Below are 21,059 nucleotides of genomic sequence, written 5' to 3'. Positions count from 1 at the left end.
ATGATTTGCTTAATTAAAATTCTGTCTTTTTAGTTGTTTGATTTTTACATTATTGACTTTTTAAAGTTGCAAAAATAGACATAGGAATTAATGAAGACACTACATTGTTTTTTTGAGCATAGTTTAAAAAATAGCCAAAGCACATTTTATGTATTTAAAAAATAATGTCATAATCTCTTAATGAGCACTGTGTAATTTAGGAACTCGTATTTCTCAGTTCTGTGATGAATAATTTTTCACTCATACTGATATTTCTGAAGTTGGATCACATTTTAAAATTGATCTGTTGGCCCCAAATATGAAATCCGGGAGCCAACGTGGCACTTAAACCTCTAGTTCCTCCACCATTTAATTGGTGATATCTTTCTTTTTTCCCCTTAAAACTTATTAAATTGGTGGAGAAACTATGCTGTTTTATTCAGAGACGGTTTTCCTTTTTTTTTTTTTTCCCAATGTTTGTGTTTCTAAAGTAGAGTGAAGGGCAGATAGATTTTTGAACAAAAGAAACTGTTTTCTGTCTATCAGGTAGATTTTTTACTTTCAGGAAGCTTACTATTGGGTAGGCCAAAAAGTTCGTTTGGGTTTTTCCAAACAAACCTTTTGGCCAACCGAGTATATTAATGTGAACTGAGTTATTTTTACTAGTGACAACCAGTCACTGTTAACAAGTATTTTAATTTTTTTTTAATATTTAATATATTCTTAGGGAATTACTTTCACCTTTGTATATTTTTTGATATGTGGAAGATGTTTAAAGCTTTCATGTTTACTAGGCTGGTGCGGAAGTAAATATATTAAATGACATGGGAGACACACCACTTCATCGGGCTGCCTTTACCGGACGAAAGGTGAAAAACATTCTATATTCAGTGTTTTCAAGTGAAATATTTGGAAAAGCACTCACAAATGTTTTCTGCTCTGTAGTCCTAGGAATAGCAAATGGGAAAAGCCACAAAAAATGTATATACCAGCACTTTGGGTCCAAAAGACCACAGGCTCTTAGTGATGGACAGTGAGGTCAATTATGAAGGTCATGGGGCTCCACTCTAGTGTCCCTGATAGAAGCTCATTCAGTCTCTGCTTGTGTCCCCAGGACTGGGGAACGCCTGCACCTTCTTTATCATTTTTTAAACAGTTCTATTGGGGGATAATTTACGCTGCCTGAAACTCACCTGCTATCAGGATACAGTTCAGTGGTTTTTTGGTGCGTTTACACAGTTGTGCAGCCATGACCACAGTCCAGTTTTGGAGCATTTCCATTTGCTGCAGAGAGTTTCCTCGTGCCTGTTTGTATTCATTTCTTGTTTCTTGTCAAGCCTCAGACTACCACTGATATGCTTTCTGTCTCTAGATGTTTGCTTTTTCTAGACATTTATTGTAAATGGAATCATATCAACATTTGTGTCTAACTTCTTTAGTATAATATAGTTAAGGTTCATCCATGGCATAGCGTGTGTCAGTAATTTGTTCCTTTTTTGGGCTGAATAACGTTCTGTTGTATGCATGTACCACGTTTTTTTAGTCTGTCTTCTGTTTATTGGAGAGACTTCCCTCTGTATTGCCTTGACACCTTTTGTGGAAATCAGTTGATCATAAATGCGTTTGTTTCTGGGCTTCCATTCTCTTTGTTTGATCTATATTCTATCCTTACACCAATAACAATTACAGTAGCTTTGTAATTAAGTTTTGATATTGATTAGTGTAAGTTCTCCAACCTTTTGATCTATTAAATTATTTTGGCTATTCTCAGTCAAGTTTGTTTCTATATAAATTTTAGGATTTTTCAGTCAATTCTTATGATGGGATTTTGATAGAGATTGTGTTGTCTTGAACCTATCGATAAATTTGGGAAGAAATAACATTAAAAACACTGCCTTCCACTCCAAGGACATCAAATGCCTCTCCACTTATTTAGAGCTTTAATTTCGTTCAGCGATGTTTTGAAGTTTTCAATATATAGATCTTGTATTCTTTGGTTAAATTTATTCCTATGCATTGTATTTGTTTTGATGCTATCTTAGATGGAGTTTTTCTCTTAATTTCTTTATTGATTTCTTATTGCTGCTGTATAGAAAGACAATTTTTATGTTCTTGTGTTTATGCTGAACTTGCTTTTTAGTGTTAGTATGTTTTTGCAGAGCCCTTAGTATTTTCTATATACTGGATCATACCATCTGCAGATAAAGACAAATGTACTTCTTGCTCTAAAAAGCAAGATCCTTTTTCCCCCTCTTGGTTTTACTAACTAGATTCTTGTTCAGTGTTGAATACAATAAGAGGAGAAATCTTTGCCTTGATTATTTTATCTTTGGGGAATAGCATCTAGTCTTTAACTAGTAAGAATGATGTTATTGTAAATTTCTCCTAGACGCCCTTCATTAGGTCAGGAAGCTTTCTTCTGTTTCTAGTTTGTTTTTCCTTTTTATCATGAATGGCTCTCATGTCTTCTGAAATGATCATGTGGTTTTCGTTTATTACTCTGTTAATATGGTGAGCGAGTGCTTAGTTGCTCAGTTGTGTCCAACTCTTTGTGACTCCATGAACTGTATCAGGCTCCTCTATGGGACTATCCTGGCAAGACTACTGGAGTGGGTTGCCATTTCTTACTCTACGGACTCTTCCAACCCAGGGATCAAACCCATGACTCCTGCTGCTCCTGCATTGGCAGGCAGATTCTTGACCAGCTGAGCCACCCGGGAAGCCCATTAATATGGTATATTACATTAATTTGAAGATGTTAAGCCAGCCTTGTGTTCCTATATAAATCCCACTTGGTATTGATTAATCCATTTTCTATGTTGCTGGTTTCTATTTTCTGATATTTTGTTAAGGATTTTTTGGATCTGTATTACTGAGAGATACTGCTCTGTAGTTTTCTGTAGATGTGTTCGTCTGGCTTTGGTAACAGGGTAATACCAGCCATGTAGAATGAGGTGAGAGGTGGTTTTTCCTCCTCTGCTTACTGAAATAGCTTGTGAAGGATTTGTATTATTCTTTCTTAAATATTTGATAAAATTCACCAGTGAAACCATCTATGCTTGGATTTTCTGTGAGAGAAGATCTTAAATTATCAAATCAATTTCATTTAATACAGATCTGTTCAGACTTTGTGCTTCTTCCTGAGTCAGTTTTGGTTATTTTGTCTTTCTAGGTATTTTCCCTTTTCACCCAAGTTGTCTAATTTGTCCGTGTAAAGTTATTAACAATAGTAATTTATAAATTTCCTTGTGATTTCTTCTTTGACCCGCAGGTTAAATAGAAGTATTTGTTTGCCAAATATTTGGAGATTTCCCAAATTTACATTATTAATTCCAATTTAACTTCCTTTTTGATCAGATAACTTACTTTAGAAGAATGTATTTTAAATTTTTTTAAAATTTATTAGGAATTATTTCACAGTATAGCATTTGATCTATCCTGGAGAATGTTCCTTGAGTGCTTGAAAAAACATCTACTTTGAGGCAGAGGATTCTATAAATGCACATTAGGTTAAATTACTGGTGCTGGTGCTGGTGCTAAGTCGCTTCAGTCATGTCCGACTCTGTGCGACCCCATAGATGGCAGCCTACGAGGCTCCCCCATCCCTGGGATTCTCCAGGCAAGAACACTGGAGTGGGTTGCCATTTCCTGTTCCAATGCATGAAAGTGAAAAGTGAAAGTGAAGTCGCTCAGTCGTGTCCGACTCTTAGCGACCCCATGGACTGCAGCCCACCAGGCTCCTCCATCCATGGGATTTTCCAGGCAAGAGTACTGGAGTGGGGTGTCATCGCCTTCTCCGTAAATTACTGGTAGGACTGTTCAAATCTCTTATCTTTAACTGACTTGTTTTATCAGCTACTGAGAGTGTGAGGTATTGATGTCTGCAACTATAATTCTTTTTTTTTTTTTTTTTGTCTTGCAACTGCAATTTTATTTTCTTTTGTGAAAATAAACAACTGGAAGTTTAAATTGCTCCAAAAAACCCCATAAAAATGAAAGGAAATACACACAGAAGAAGCATGTGAGGTGACTGGGGAGGGAGGAGGGTCTTAGAGCTTTGGCAGATTATGCTAGCACATTCCCGGGTGACAGGAGCCAGACCTGTCTGCCACTCCGGGGCTGTGAGGAGACATCTTGACTTGTAACGGGGTGGAACACAGGCTTCTTCGCTGAGGAAGTGGCAGGCACCTTGAGTCCCTTTAAATGCAGGGGAGAACCATTTTAGAGGACCTCTTCCTCCACAGAAAGCTGGAGGCTGGGGGGGTGGGGTGCAACTATAATTCTTGAATTGTGTATTTTTAATTTTGTCGGGTTTTGCTTCGTAACTTTTGTGGCTCTGTTAGATGCATATCCATTTACGGTGGAATTATGTGGGATATGTTATATGGGATATGCATACCTTCCTGATGTATTAAACTTTTATCATTATTTATGTCTTTCTTTGCCTTCAGTAGTATTTCTTACCATAAAGTTAATTTTGTTTTATGTTAATGTAGCCACTCTAGTGCTCTTACAGTTACTATTTATATTATGTTTTTTCTCCCTTCTTTTACTTTCAACATCTTTGTATCTTTGAATCTAACATGTCTGTTGTTGGCAGGATATAACTCAGTTGTGTGTTTTTATCATCTGGAAAATTTCTCCTTTTTGATGTAGTGTTCAGCCTGTTGTTCAGTTGCTTAGTCCTGTCCAACTCTTTGAGACTCCCACAAACTGCAACTCGCCAGGCTTCCCTGTCCTTTACTATCTCCTGGAGTTTGCTCAAACTCATGTCCATTGAGTCAGTGATGCCATCCAACCATCTCATCCTCTGTTGCCCGCTTCTCTACCTGCTCTCAATCTTTCCCAGCATCAGGGTCTTTTCCAGTGAGTCGGCTCTTTGCATCAGATGGCCAAAAAGTATTGGAGCTTCAGCATCAGTCCTTCCAATGAATATTCAGGGTTGATTTCTTTTAGGATTGACTGGTTTGATCTCCTTGCTGCTCAAGGGACTCTTAAGAGTCTTCTCCAGCACCACAGTTTGAAAGCATCAATTCTTTGGCACTCAGCCTTCTTTATGGTACACCTCTCACATCTGTACATAACTACTGGAAAAACCATCAGTTCAGTTCAGTTCAGTCGCTCAGTCATGTCCGACTCTTTGCGACCCCATGAATCTGTCCATCACCATCTCCCGGAGTTTACTCAAACTCACATCAATCGAGTCGGTGATGCCATCCAGCCATCTCATCCTCTGTCGTCCCCTTCTCCTCCTGCCCCCAATCCTTCCCAGCATCAGAGTCTTTTCCAATGAGTCAACTCTTCGCATGAGGTGGCCAAAGTACTGGACTTTCAGCTTTAGCATCATTCCTTCCAAAGAACACCCAGGACTGATCTCCTTCAGAAAGTACTGGTTGGATCTCCTTGCAGTCCCAGGGACTCTCAAGAGTCTTCTCCAACACCACAGTTCAAAAGCATCAATTCTTCGGCGCTCAGCTTTCTTCACAGTCCAACTCTCACATCCATACATGACCACAGGAAAAACCATAGCCTTGACTAGACTGACCTTTGCTGGCAAAGTAATGTCTCTGCTTTTGAATATGCTATCTAGGTTGGTCATAACTTGAGCTTTGACTATATGGACCTTTGTTTGTTTAGTCTATTCACATTTAATTATTATAACTTTGGACTTACATTTTCTATATTGTATTCATTTTCTATATGCCTCAGATTCTTTGTTCCTTTGTTTCTCCTTTACTGCCTGCTCTTGTTTTATACAAATATTCTTTACTGTATCATTTTATCCCTCTGGATATTAAACTTTTGGTGCATATAACAGTAGCTTTATACTTTCTATCTGCTCAATTCAACATATGCAGATAACACCACCTTTATGGCAGAAAGCAAAGAGGAACTCAAGAGCCTTTTGATGAAAGTGAAAGGGGAGAGTGAAACAGCTGGCTTAAAACTCAACATTAAAAAAATGAAGATCATGCGTCCGGTCCCATCACTTCATGGCAAATAGATGAGGAAACAATGGAAACAGTGACAGACTTTATTTTCTTGGACTCCAAAATCACTGCAGATGGTGACTGCAGCCATGAAATTAAGACGCTTGCTCCTTGGAAGAAAAGTTGTGTCAAACATAGACAGCACATTAAAAAGCAGAGACATTACTTTACCGACAAAAGTCCGTCTAGTCAAAGCTATGGTTTTTCCAGTAGTCATGTATGGATGTGAGAGTTGGACCATAAAGAAAGCTGAATGCCAAAGAATTGATGCTTTTGAACTGTGGTGTTGGAGAAGACTCTTGAGAGTCCCTTGGAGAGCAAGGAGATCCAACCAGTCAATCCTAAAGGAAATCAGTCCTGAATATTCACTGGAAGGACTGAAGCTGAAGCTCTAATACTCTGGCCACCTGATGCAAAGAGCTGACCCATTGAAAAAGACGTTGATACTTGGAAAGACTGAAGGCAGGAGGAGAAGGTGATGACAGGGGATGAGGTGGTTGGATGGCATCACTGACTCAATGGACGTGAGTTTGAGCAGGCTCCGGGAGTTGGTGATGGACAGGGAAGCCTGGCGAGTTGCAGTCCATGGGAGTCTCAAAGAGTTGGATAGACTGAGTGACTGAACTGAACTTAAATTCAACATATGGACCTACTGCAAATCAGCTTCTACTGCTCTTTTTTGCAGGATGGGTCATATTTCCTTTTTTTGCATGTTTCACAACTTTTTACTGAAAACTGAACATTCTATATAATGTATTTTAGCAACTTGGAATTCTGATTTTTTTCCCCTTGAGGTTATTATATATATATTCTTTTATTAACTTGCCTAGTCTTCATCTGTGAAATATGGAATGTGTCTGGCCTGCTGATGTCTCTTCTCTCTCTCTCTTTAAACATACATACATATATATATACAGAGAGAGAAGTTTTCTTTTTTTAATTATATATTTATTTGGCTGCATCAGGACTTAGTTGCAGCATACAGGATCTTTGACTGTGGCACAGGGATTCTCTAGTTGCGGCTTACGGGTTCAGTAGTTGTGGCATGATTTTAGTTGCCCCACAGCATGCAGGATCTTAGTTCCCCAACCAGGGGTCAAATATACATCCCCTACATCATAAGCAAAATTCTTAACCACTGGACCACCAGGGAAGGTTTCTGCTGATTTTTAAAAAACTGTCTTAACGTCTGAGCATGGTTTCTGTTATGTACTGGATGTCTGTGTCCCCCTGAGATAGAAATCCCAGTGTGATGGTATTAGGAGGCCTTTGGGAGGTGATTAAGTCATGATGGTAGACCTTTTGTGAAGGGAATTAGTTCTCTTACAGAAGAGACCTTAGAGGGTTCTTGTGCCCCTTTTGCCAAATGAGGACAAAGTGAAAAGGTGGACATCTGTGATACATCAAATAGGCTTTCACCAGCCACCAGCTCTGTGCCTTCATCTTGGTCTTCCCAGCCTCGGAAACTGTGAGAAATAAATCATATTTAAGCCATCCAGTCTGTGGTGGTTTTGTTGCAACACCTTCAGTGGACTGAATTTCCTAGACTTCACCCCCTGCGTCTGCATATCCTAGTGCTCAGCCAGCGTTCAGTTGGAGTCTTTAGCTGAATGCTCAGTCCCACGAGGCTTCTGCCCTCTGCTGACGGGGTCCGTGTGTGTGTGGAGAGCGCTGTCAGCCTTCAGCCGTTTCTCACTTCTCCCTCTGCCTTTACTTTGTGCACGGCCTTCTCTTATGTCCCCTGCACTCTCAGCCAGGAGTGTGTGGGTGGCTTGCCTCATCCTTCGTTGGTTCTCTCGCTTCCAGGCTGCTTTGCCATTTGCCCTGTGTGGTAGGCATAATATGGCCTTCCAGAGATGTGCTCACCCTAGTCCCTGAAGCCTGTGGGCATGCTGGGTTACATGGCAAGGGGAAGTCAGAGCTGCACATGGAATTGAGGTTGCTCATCAGCAGACCTTAAAATAGGAAAGTTGTTGTGGATTATCTGGTGGGCCCAATGTAACCACAGAGGCCCTTAAAAGTGAGAGGGAGGCAGAAGAAGGGTCAGAGGGAGAGAGAGATGTGCCAAGGAGAGAATGGTCAGAGAGATACAGTGATTCTGGCTTGGAAGATGGAGCAAGGGGACCAAGGCATGTGGGCAACCTCTAGAAGCTAGAAAAGCTAGGCAGTGTGTTCTCTGCTAGAACTTCTGAAAGGACGGTAGCCTTGCTGACGCCTTGATTCTAGCTCGGTGAGGCCCATTTTGAACTTCTGAAATCCAGAACTGTCAAGTAATAAATTTATGATGTTTTCAGCTGCTGGGTTTGTGGAACAGACTCAGAAGGCTGATATACTCTAATGGGAAAAGGAGCCTTGTGATGTAGGTTTTTCCATTTATTTCCTACTGAATTTGCTACTTCTACTGACAAGACCTCTTATCCTATTGCTCCAAATCATTTCCCTCTGGCAGAACTACTGGTTTTCATGGCCAGCCCTGGCCTGGTCAGATTTCTTGGGGATTGGGGGTTGGGGCGTGACCATAGCCTGTGGCTAGGTTAAAGACTCCTGCTGTTCTTACCTGTAGCTCTAGTTCCTGTTGAGTGTGCCTCTCAATTTGTTTCTCTAATCCAGTTTTGTGGAGGACAGCTTTTCAAGGACCGGGGGCAGGGAGGGGTGGTTTGATGATGATTTAACTGCATTATGTTTATTGTGCCCTTTGCTTCCATTATTATTATATCGCCGCCACCTCAGACCATCAGGCATTAGATCCCGGAGTTTGGGGGCCCCTGCTTTAGTCGATGCCTCGCCCCATGAGATGAGTAGTTTTCTAATTTTGTCCAATTTTGTCCCTATTTTTCAGGATGATAATTCACTGATCTCTATGCTACCATAGCCAAAATTTACTTCACCTTTTTCCTGGTACTTTTTAAAATTATTTCAATGATCTGGTAAATTAACTATGACGTAGAGTGAATTTCTTGTTTGTTCTGATTATTAACCATTGTCTAACATACTCCATAAAGGTAGTTTTGTAATCCCCATAATTGGAAGATTTATCTGCATATATCACAAGTTAAAAATTAATTTATTATATGGTTTTATACTTTTCATTATTATGATTAGACTTAACTGATTTTCATACAAATTATTAATCAACCCAGTAAGTGTGTGCTCAGCATGTTTGAGTACATTCCACACTATTTGGTCTATTTGTTCATATATTGATATTTGTGGACCAGATACAGAGTCTTTAATGGATAAAAATACCCATTATACTTAAATAATTAAGGTAGTGGGTTAATTGCTGTGCTTGACTCTGAGGTCAGAGGAGGGGTAAAATGAGCTGCAGATAGTTTAATTTTCCTGACTCATATGTGAACTGCTTGCTGATTTCCTTCAGAGCCCTTCCCTTCTCATCCTTCTCTGTGCACCTAGGAAAGTTCTTGGCCATCTATTTCTACATGACGCATGTCTACCCATTCTTGAGAGTGTAGCTCAAGTGCTGTCTCCTTAAATTCTTTCCTGACTTACTGCAGTGAGAAGGAAGCTGTTATTTTCCAGATTCCCTGAGAATATTGTAGCATTGTCATTCATCTGCTACGTGGTACCTTAGTTGCTGTGTCTTAATTCTACCACTAGATTGTGTTAGTCTTGCTCCCAAGGAATTGTATAGATGCCACTTAATTTGTATCCTCCACAAGCACCAGTCTTACTGCATAATTACCATCTGTGTAATTACCTAGATCCAGTCAGTTCGTTGATCTGTGCTGGCTTCTTTGCATATTTGACTATTTCCTTGAACTTGGAACATAAGACCATGCTAAATCAGGCCTTAGTTTGATTTGAACATTAGCATACACATGATGTTATCACTTGTGTTAGAAAATAAGATTGAGCTGAAGCTAAACAGATGAAACATTAAAAATTTATGTGTTCAATATCTAAGCATGATTAAATTTTGAAAAAGTTTAATTTCTAATTGTACTCATGAAAGGAATCAAATTATCCTCTTCTGATGTGATCTTTTAGCACGGAGATAGTTTAAAATATGATTGGGTGGGATTTGATAAATAGAATGAGGAGTTGAAAAGGGATGTGGTTTGTTACAAAGCACTTTAAATTCTTATCCTTTCAAATATATAAAATGCAGCTTCCAAAATTTTATAAGGAACCTGTAGGCTTTTCTTGGTCCATTAGCGACCTCTACTGTTCTTTAATAAAAATTAATATTTCAGGGTTTTAAGATGTATTTAGCATTTGTTCCTTTATTTTTCAAATGCAGTTCTATTTCTGGGGTTTTTACATCTTCTATAATCAATTGAATATTGGAATACAGTCAATACAGTTAACGATTAGATTGTAGTATGGACCTTTGTTTGCACTTACTCTCTTCTGCTGGACCTGAGACTACATAAAAATCAAGGCTTCCTGTGTTCTGTGTCTCAGGTATTTTGTATCTCACCTGGAATCTACAGGATACAGATAATCCTGGCGTTTACATAAGCTTTGTCTGTCTTGTTCCCTGCTGCTGCTGCTAAGTTGCTTCAGTCATGTCCGACTCTATGCAACCCCATAGACGGCAGCCTACCAGGCTCCTCTGTCCATAGGATTCTCCAGGTAAGAACACTGGAGCAGGTTGCCATTTCCTTCTCCAATGCATGAAAGTGAAAAGTGAAAGTGAAGTCGCTCAGTCATGTCCGACTCTTCGCGACCCCACGGACTGCAGCCTACCAGGCTCCTCCGTCCATGGGATTTTCCAGGCAAGAGTACTGGAGTGGGCTGCCATTGCCTTCTCCGTCTTGTTCCCTAGGATATGCTTTCTCATGCTTATATATTGAATGTCTTCTGTGAGTCGAGCACTGTCCAGACAACTTGATGTGTATTGTTGTATTTACCACAACATGATGTCTCTAAAATTTAGGTATAAACATTGCTATTTCTTGTAGGTTGAGCTTCTGAGAAGGCAGACAGAGACGGAGGTTAGTGTGCAACAGGCTTATCGGAGTGCTAAGGGTCACACCTGTGGAAGGAGGGGTGAGCAGAGGCTGGGGTCAAGCTGATGCTCCCACGAGGGCTGCCTCAGCTGACCGTGGGGAGCTCCTGTTGCTGTAATTGGCTTTGGGCCACAACTGAATCTTCTTCTCCCTCTTGTACTATGTGCTCTATTCCCCCTCCCCTCGGCTAGCAGATCTTGTCTTAGGGGCTTACCTGGGGGTGGGGCTCAGGCCCTCAAGCCTGGAGGTCCCAATCCTGGGATACCATGCCTTCTTAGACTGGGGTTGTTACACTTGGCCATTTATTGTCCAAAGTTGGACAAGGAAACACCAGGAGACACTTCAGTGTATCATCTGCACGTGAAGTGTGATCTTGTGTTTCTGTTGTGTATAGTCCTCCTTTCTTCTGATGTTCAAGTTAAGTACCTCTGCTAAGACGGTGACTCTTCTTGCCTCCTGGTCTTTTGACACAGGAGCCGAATGTTCAGGAATCAGAACGTTTCTGCTCGATGTGGAATATGCTGTCCCCAAAATCGAAGGACAGCCAGGCGTTGTGCTTCCTCCTTTATTTCAGGAAGTGCAGGTTCATCACTTCGGGGGCAGTGTCCTGACATGACCCATACCACTGAACCCCTGAGAATGTACTGACACGAAAAAAGCCCCCGAATCATAAGATGCCCACTCTCTCTAGCACATATATCTTAAGACCTTCAGCATTCTCCTCCTTGCTCACCTGGTTTTATTACCAGGACATCATTGGTGAAGTGGACCAGGGTGATTTCTGCAGAATGCCCAGATGGTTCTGAGGCAGAATTATAAGTGTAAATGTGTACTATTGCCTGTGTGAATACAGTGTCTTCTGTCTTTTCTTCTTAGTGAGGATAGAGAGGAATATGTTTGCCAGATCAGTTGCTGTGTACTGTGTACTTAAGTAGTATTAACCAGCTCCAGCAAAGATTTGGCATCTGGCAGAGTGGCTAGAATTGGGGCTCTTTGGTTGAGTTTGTGGGCATCCACTGCCATCCTCCGCTTTCCTTCTGGTTTCGCAGTGACAGAGTGGTGAGTTAAATGGAAGCATTGTAGGGCCCGTTAGCCCTGCATACTTGGGCTTTTAAGGGTGGCACTAATTGCTGTCATCCTCCCCAAGTAGGATATTGGTTTTTATTTATCCTGGCCGGGATATGGGGTAGGGCAGACTTAGAGCCTTCCACGTGGCTTTTTTACACTGTAGACCAAGGACGGGATGTGAGCGTTTGCCAACAACTTAACATGTCTGCTTCAATTACACATTTAGGGACTGGAGAGTGTCCTCTGGATGTGTTTGTGGACTCAGTGCATACACTCTGAAGCGGACCTGGCCCAGGTGTCTTTTATTATCTCACCTCTCTTTCTGCTTTGTGTCTAACAGAGGGACCAGATAATGCTGAGTCTCTTGCATCTTATACTTAGTAACTTGTGAAATGTTTGGGTTTTCCCTTTTCTCTGGTGTACAGTTACTTGAGTAAATGGTCATTGGTCCCTTTGGGGATGGTCTGAGAGATTCATGACTGAATATTTGCTTTGGGGCTGCAGAATCTTCGCTTCCAGGGTCTGGCCTCTCCTTCGATAACATAGTTCTAAGTCTGAAATTGAATCAACTGGACAAGGTATCATGACTTTTATTGGAGCATCTGTCTTTGGCTTCTGACCATTGTTGATTTCTTTTGATGATACAAGTTGAGGTGTGTATGGAAGGCTCCTAGCAGCATGAACAAAGCAATGGCCCCCATTATAGGGGTCAAAATGCCAGAAATGCCATGGCAGGTAATTGAAGGTTTTAAATAAGCAGGCATGCTGAGTTGAATATGGATCATACCAGATAGTTTTGTGCCCTGGGAGGGCCTGGAGATGCATCATCTACCAAAACACTGAGAAATCGTGGGCAGAAAAGGCCCCAGCACCACTGAGAAACTGTTTCTATGTCCCCTGAGGTCCAGGGCTGCCTTTAGGAAACTGCATTGCGAGGAACTTCCCTGGTGATCCAGTGGTTAAGACTCTGTGCTTCCACTGCACGGGGCGTGGGTCCATCCCTGGTTGGGGAACTGCTAAAATCCTGCATGCCACCACGTAAAAGGAAATGCCTGTGCAGATCTGCTTCATTGGTAGCAGTGGGGATAGGCCCCCAAAACAGTAGAGGCCTGGAGGTAGCACGTAAACATCAGAAATCAGGTGGCTGTAGTTACAGTAATGAATGAGTTCAGAGGGTCAAGATCGACAGGGCTGACCTGCAGAGAGTTGTGGAAATGGTTAACAGGATACAGCATTTCAGAAGGCTAATTGCCCTGGATTTACCAGGGCAAATGGTAGCAGATGCTGCTTTCCTCATCTTTTTTTCCTTTTTATTCTTTTTTGCTAGATTCAGAAAGTACTACTTCATGCAAATTCTTTAGTAACTTACTATACATTTGTTAAACGGAGTGTCCACAGACATGGGTGCTCAATTCTGTGTTTTCTCTCCTTTTCTCTTGAAAGTGAAAGTGAAGTCACTCAGTTGTGTTTGACTCTTTGCGACCCCACGGACACCGGGCTCCTCCGTCCATGGGATTTTCTAGGCAAGAGTACTGGAGTGGGTTGCCTTTTCCTTCTCCAGGGAACTTCCCGACCCAGGGATCGAACCCAGGTCTCCTGCATTGTAGATAGACGCTTTACCGTCTGAACAACCAGGAAAGTCTCAGTGATTAACTATTTTTAAAGTTTCGTGCAGTATTTTCCAGAACTGTGCTCTCACAAAGCTGATCACTCCTCTGGGAAAAGGCACTGCGAAGTCCGTTTCTCTTGCTGCATCCTTGGTTCCTACCTGTTTGGGTTTGCTCGTTTTCCTTACTTTTCGTTTTAGGTGTTCCTCTGATTTTTTAAAAATCATTCTTCTCTTTCCTCTTGAAACTGTCCCCCTAAGAAACCCATCTACACTTAAGGCTTCATTGTTTCTCCTGGGGGATTATTTGGAAATTGGTCTTGGCCTCATACTTCTTTCCAGGCATCCAGGTCTTCTGTCTTCGCTGTGTGTTTGGGCTCCTCACCGCTCAGGGATCTGGAATTTCACATTTCTAACATGGGGTGTCTCTTCCTTCACACAAGTTCTTTATGCAGTATTTGTATAGGTCATTGAAGTACTTGTCACTTTAAATTCTCTTTTTTACTGACTGCTTGAGAACATGCTCATTGCTTTTTACCTGGACTGCCCTGTTTCCCACTGCCTTTTCCAATATTTTTTTTTTTTTCCATCCTGTAATTCCACCCTGTCCAGCAGTGCCCCAGTTAGTATCCTAATTTCAGCTCTGATTTTCGTTAACACTTTCTCTTTCTCGGATCCCTTCAGTATTCATCATCCAAATATGTTTTCCCTGACGTGTGGAGGGCCTTGTACAATGTAAGAGCTTAAGTATGTTAACTGAATAATTGAATGTGGAGAGTTGGCAGACCGTGCAGAAGAGAACCACATATTCAGCTGACACAAGGAAAACTTGTTAGGGAACAGGGGTTGGAGCTGGAATTTTGTGAAAAAGCATCAGAGACTGCTCAGGACTATATTAGGAATTCTAGATCCTGAGGTATGAAGAAGATTACAGCTAATCTTTTGCTGTCTTACAGAATGTTAGGTCCAGTGCAGGAGATGAAAGAGATGTGGGTTCAATTCCTGGGTAGGGAAGATCCCTTGGAGGAGGAAATGGCAACCCACTCCAGTATTCTTGCTGGAAAATCCCATGGACAGAGGAGCCTGGCAGGCTGCAGTCCATGGGGTCGTGAAGAATCAGACACAGCTGAGCACACACAGTGTTAGAGCGCAGGATGGTCTTTAGTTTTGGCATAGAGAAGCACAGTTTGGCTTAAAAACTTCTTTTCCTTAAATATAAGAATAATGCTACAGCAGACCCTTGAAGAAAATTAAAACTTCCTCTACCCACTGAGATACTAAAAATCACTGGTGACCTCTCTGTTTGGGGTGTTTCATTCCCATCCCTGCAGTAGAATCCAACCACCGAGCTGCCTTCTTTTTTCTAATTGTGATTTAAATAAAAACCTCTTCTGATGACTTCTGCCCGAGCACTTGAGTTCCTTACCTGGAGGGCTTCTTAACCTACAAGTTTCTGGGTCTTATCCCTGGCATTTCTGATTCAGTGGGTCTGAGAGGGGCTTAAGAACTTGCACTTCTGCCAATTTTATGGTTCGTGCAGATACTGCAGGTCTGGGGACCACACTCGGAGAACGTCTGCTCTTCTTCACAGGGTGGTCAGGTGTTCTTTGTAACTTGCAGTCTGATATCATTCCTCTGAACCCTTTCAAAGGTGTCGCTTCCCTTGCCAAACCCCCGAGATTGCATGGAGCAGCTATGACCCTCTGCATTGCCTTGATTCCCCCTGTAGCCTGTTTTCACATAATTGAAGCATATTCTGTTTTCTTAAAGGTACCTGTCTATCTCTGTGCATACCATTTCTTCTGCCCATTTTCCATAGTCCAGCCCTTTGGGGATTTATATCAGTCTGGCTCCACATTAATTCTTTTTTAAAAAAAATGTTCTTAAGTAATTTGGCTGTGCTGGGTCTTAGTTGTGGTATGAGGGATTTCATCACTGTGTGTGATACTTAGTTGTAACATGTGGGATCTTGTTTCCTGACCAGTGATTAAACCTGGATCCCCTGCATTGGGAGTGTAGTATCTTAGCTGCTAGACCACCAGGGAAGTCATTTTTTTTTTTTTTTTCCACTTTATTTTTTTAATTGAAGGATAATTACTTTGTAAATTTTTGTGGGTTTCTGTCACACATCAACAAGAATCAGCCATAGGTACACCCATGTACCCTCCCTCCCAAACCTCCCTCCCACCCCACCCCTCTAGATTGTCACAGAGCCCCTGTTTGAGTTTCCTGAGTCATACAGCAAATTCCCATTGGCTATCTATTTGACATATGGTATTGCAAGTTTCCATGTTACTCTCTCCATACATCTCACCCTCTTTCCTCTCCCCCCTCACCCCTCACCGTCCCTTGACTCATCCATAGGCCTGTTCTCTCTGTCTGTTTCTCCATTGCCGAAAGTTTTACTTTTGTTTCAGGTTTGAAGGAGTCATTAACAAAAGAAATCACTCATTACACACAAATAAACAGTTTCAGTATTTAATAGAGGATTATATAACTTAATTTCAATATACAGTCATTAAAAGAGAAATAGAAACAATGAAGAAGAGTAACAGCACATGCATCACCAACACCCAGGCTTAAACCGCATGCTCGGGAGTCCTGAGAAACAGCAATCTGGAGTCCTAATTGGGAAAAGGTCCTGAGCATTGTTTCCACTCCACAGGTGAGACTTCAAATTGCAGTTTCCGGGGTTCCCACTTATAATCCCAGGCCACAAACAGATATCACCATCAATTTGCATGCAAAAATGCAGCTCTGGTTTTACTGTAACCTTTTTACAATGCGGTTTGTTTTATCTTGTGAGTTAAGACGATGCTGTTAAAGTGCTGCACTCAATACGCCAGCAAATTTGGAAAACTCATCAGTAGCCACAGGACTGGAAAAGGTCAGCTTTCATTCCAATCCCAAGGAAAGGCAATGCCAAAGAATGTTCAAGCTACTGCACAATAGCAGTCATCTCACACATTAGCAAAGTAATGCTCAAAATTCTCCAAGTCAGGCTTCAACAGTCTGTGAACTATGACCTTCCAGATGTTCAAGCTGGTTTTAGAAAAGGCAGAGGAACCAGAGATCAAATTGCCAACATCCATCGGATCATGGAAAAAGCAAGAAAGTTCCAGAAAAAAATCTACTTCTGCTTTGTTGACTATGCCAAAGTCTTTGGGTGGATCACAACAAACTGGAAAATTCGTCAAGAGATGGAAATACCAGACCACCTGACCTGCCTCCTGAAAAATCTGTATGCAGGTCAAGAAGGAACAGTTAGAACTGGACATGGAACAACAGACTGGTTCCAAATTGGGAAATGAGTGTGTCAAGGCTGTATATTGTCACCCTGCTTATTTAACTTATATGCAGAGTACATCATATGAAATGCCAGACTGGAAGAAACACAAGTTGGAATCAAGATTGTCGGGAGAAATATCAATAATCTCAGATATGCAGATGACACCACCCTTATGGCAGAAAGTGAAGAGGAACTAAAGAGGCTCTTGATGAAAGTGAAAGAGGAGAGTGAAAAAGTTGGCTTAAAGCTCAACATTCAGAAAACTAGATCATGGCATACAGTCCCATCAGTTCATGGCAAATAGATGGGGAAACAATGAGAGACTTTATTTTTGGGGGTTCGAAAATCACTGTAGATGGTGACTGCAGCCATGAAATTAAAAGACACTTGATCCTTGGAAGGAAAGCTATGGCCAACCTAGATAGTGTATTAAAAATCAGAGATGTTACTTTGCTGACGAAGGTCCGTCTAGTCAGAGCTATGGTTTTTCCCAGCAGTCATGTATGGGTGTGAGAGTTGGAATGTAAAGAAAGCTGAGTGCCGAAGAATTGATGCTTTTGAACTGTGGTGTTGGAGAAGACTCTTGAGAGTCCTTTGGAGAGCAAGGAGATCCAACCAGTCAATCCTAAAGGAAATCAGTCCTGAATATTCATTGGAAGGACTGATGCTGAAGCTGAAACTTCAATACTTTGGCAACCTGATGTGAAGAACCGACTCATTGAAAAAGACCCTGATGCTAGGAAAGATTGACGTCAGGAGGGGAAGGGGATGACAGAGGATGAGATGGTTGGATGACATCACCAACTCAATGGACATGAGTTTGAGCAAGCTCCAGCAGGAGTTGGTGATGGACAAGGAAGCCTGGTATGCTGCAGTCCATGGGGTCGCAAAGAGTTGGACATGACTGAGCGACTGAACTGAAGTGTAAGTCACGGGATATCATTAAACCCCGGTTGGCAGGCCTCTAGAGACTCAATTCCAAGACCCCACTACCTTTCTTATTTAAAGTGCTGCCTGACTAGCTGTGCTTTTGGGAGGTACAGAACACGGGCAGTGCTCAGGCAGGTCAGAAGCAAGGTCAGAGGTCTGCTCTCCTGCTTCTGAACCCTGAACAAGACTTCTTCCATTTTAATTTCCCTAACAGGAAGTCCACCACATTAGTTCTTATACTTCCTTGAAAATCAGGTCGATTAATTACTAGAACACTGGTGCAGTTGCAGAGATTGTATGAAACAATTAGATGAGCTGGATTGAGAAATAACATTTATTAACTTGAATGTGCCATGTGGTACCCAGCTTGAATAATCTCTACTCTCTTTCTATAGGCACATGATTGTGGTCTATTTCATGTACTTTACAGGTCACCCATATACAATTCAGTGATTCAGGTATGTTGACAGACATGTGCAACCATTAACACAAATCAGTTTTAGAACATTTGGATTACCCCAAAAAGAAATCTTGTACTTATGAGCTGTTATTCCATTACCCCTTCTCCCCAGGCTCTGGCAACCACTAATTTACTGTCTCTAGATTTGCACATTCTAGACATTTAACATTAATGGAAGCATATAACACATGATTTTCTGTGACTGGCTTCTTTTATTGAGCATAATGTTTTCAAGGCTCATCCATGAATATAATGTATATCAGTACTTCATTTTTTATTTCCACATAATATTCCATTGTAAGGGCTCCCCTGGTAGCTCAGCTGGTAAAGAATCTGCCTGCAATGCAGGAGACCCTGGTTTAATTCCGGGGTCAGGAAGGTCCCCTGGAGAAGGGATAGGCTACCCACTCCAGTATTTTGGGCTTCCCTGGTGACTCAGATGGTAAAAAATCTGCCTGCAATGTGGGAGACCTGAGTTCAATCCCTGGGTTGGGAAGATCCCCTGGAGGAGGGCATGGCAACCCACTCGAGTATTCTTGCCTGGAGAATCTCCATGGACAGAGAAGCCTGGTGGGCTATAGTCCAGGGGTTGCAAAGAGTCAGATATGAGTGAGCGACTAAGCACAGCTTTCCACTGTATGGAACAACATTTTATTTATCCCACCATCTGCTGATGGACATTTGGGTTTCCAATTTTTGGATATTATGAATATTCTTTGAACATTCATGTGCAAGATTTTTGTCATGGACATGTATTTTCATTTCTCTTGTGTCTGTACCTAGGAGTCGAATTGCCATACCACATGGTATTTCTATGTTGAGTATTTTGCAGAGCTGCCAAACTGATTTCCAAAGCAGCTATACACCGCTTTACTTTCCCACTGGCCTTGCGTGAGGGTTTCATTTTCTCTACATCCTCATTGCACTTGTTGTTAGTCTTAATTTTAGGCATCCTAACGGTTGTGAAATGGTATCTCATTTGGTTTTGATTTGCATTTCCATAATGATTTATTGAGCATCTGTTCATATACTTATTGGCCAATTTTCTTTAGAAAAATGTCTATTGAATCCATAGCCCATATATTTATTATTTAATTTTAAGGACAAATTTGTAGAGTAGTTTTAGGCTCACAGCAAGACTGAGAGGAAGATACAGATTTCTCATGTATATTGTGCTTACACACATGCATCCCATTATGAACATTCCGCACCAGTGTGGTCCTTTTTCTTTTTTCCCTTAAAGCAAGTTATGACCCTACACTAACACATTGCAGCCTCCCAAAGTCTGTGGTTTACTTTAGGGTTCACTCTTGTATGTGCAACGAGAAAAGTGTAACGAAATGTGTCTGTCATTACAGTGTTTTCACTGCCCTAAAAATCCTCTGTGCTCCCCTTGTTCATCCCTCCTCCTACTCCAGCCCCTGGCAACCACTGATCTTTCTGTTGTCTCCATAGTTCTGCCTTTTTCCAAATGTCATGTAGTTGGAATCATAAGGAATCAAAGGTATGTGACCTTTTCAGATTCTTTGCTTATTTTTAAAATCGATAGTTTGGTTGGTTGGTGTTGAGTTATTTAGGAGTTATTTACATATTCTAGATATAAATCCTAGATCAGATACATCATTTTCAGATATTTTCTCCCACTCTGGATTGCCTTTTCACGCTCTTGATACTGCTGTTCGTTGTAGAAAATTTTTAATTTTGATTTAGTCCAGTTTATTTTTTTTTAACCTATGTTTTTGGTGGTGTATCCAAAAAAATCATTGCTAAATCTAATGTCATGTAGCTTCCTCTTATGTTTTCTTCTAAGTTTTCCACTAAGTCTTTCATGCATTTTCTGTTAATTTTTGTATGTGGTGTAAAGTATGCAGGTCCAGTTTTATTTTTTCACATGTGACTATCCAGTTTTTCCCAGTACCATTTGTTGAAGAGACTGTCCTTTTCCCTTTGAATGGTTTTGGCACCCTTGTCGAAAATCATTTGAACACATATGTGAGAGTTTATTTCTGGACTCCCTGTGCTCTCCCATTGGTCTGTATGTCTGTCTTTATGTCATTATAGCACTGTCTTGATTACTTTGATCAGCTTGGAGGTAAATTTTGAAATCTGGAAGTGTAAGATCTCCAATTTTGTTCTTTTTCAGTATTGTTTTGGTGATTTGGAGTCTTCTTGAGATTCCATGTGAATTTTAGTGTGGGATTTTCTGTTTCTGGGCAAAAAAACATCATTGGGATTTGATAGGGATTGCGTTGAATCTGTGGATGGCTTTGGGTAGTGTTCACATCTCAACAATATTGTCTTCCCATTCATGGTTCCTAGATGTCTTCTCACTCAGTTATGTCTTCTTTAAGTTCTTTCAGCTACATTTTGTAGTTTTAGTGTACAAATCTTTCATCTCCATGCTTAAGTTTACGTCAAAGCATTTTATTCTTTTCGATGCCATTGTAAATGGATTGTTTTTCTTAATTTCCTTTTCTGATTGTTCATTTTATCTTTGCCCATTTTTTAATTGAATTATCTTTTAATTGTTGTAAAAAGTTCTTTATATATCCTGCATGCGGTTTCCTTTTCAGATATGATTTATAAATATTTTCTATCATTCTGTGTTCTTTCTTTACTAATATGAACTCTCTGCATGAAGCATGAAAACACTTCTCCCAAAATCTTTCCTTTAAAAAGATAGGAAATGCGAAGATATTTTATAAGAATTTACTAACATATTAGACTTCTTAGCAATTTTTCTATTTGTAAAATGTGGTAGTAC

General features: G+C 40.9%; 1 protein-coding gene across 3 annotated transcripts in view; it reads left to right on the top strand.

The window, feature by feature from the left end:
* The window catches only part of OSBPL1A (oxysterol binding protein like 1A), a 228,221-nt gene that overhangs the window by 22,219 nt on the left and 184,943 nt on the right, over nt 1-21,059 (top strand). For all 3 annotated transcript variants that reach the window (XM_025273327.3, XM_044934859.1, XM_025273328.2), the window contains exon 5: nt 774-848. In XM_025273327.3, the coding sequence (XP_025129112.2) occupies nt 774-848 (75 nt within the window). The remainder of the gene's footprint in view (nt 1-773; nt 849-21,059) is intronic.

The sequence above is a fragment of the Bubalus bubalis genome, chromosome 22, assembly GCF_019923935.1.
Source record: "Bubalus bubalis isolate 160015118507 breed Murrah chromosome 22, NDDB_SH_1, whole genome shotgun sequence".
NCBI classification, from domain to species: Eukaryota; Metazoa; Chordata; class Mammalia; order Artiodactyla; family Bovidae; genus Bubalus; species Bubalus bubalis.
The sequence above is the reverse complement of the archived record's forward strand: the minus strand, read 5'-3'. Positions and strand labels throughout refer to the sequence as shown.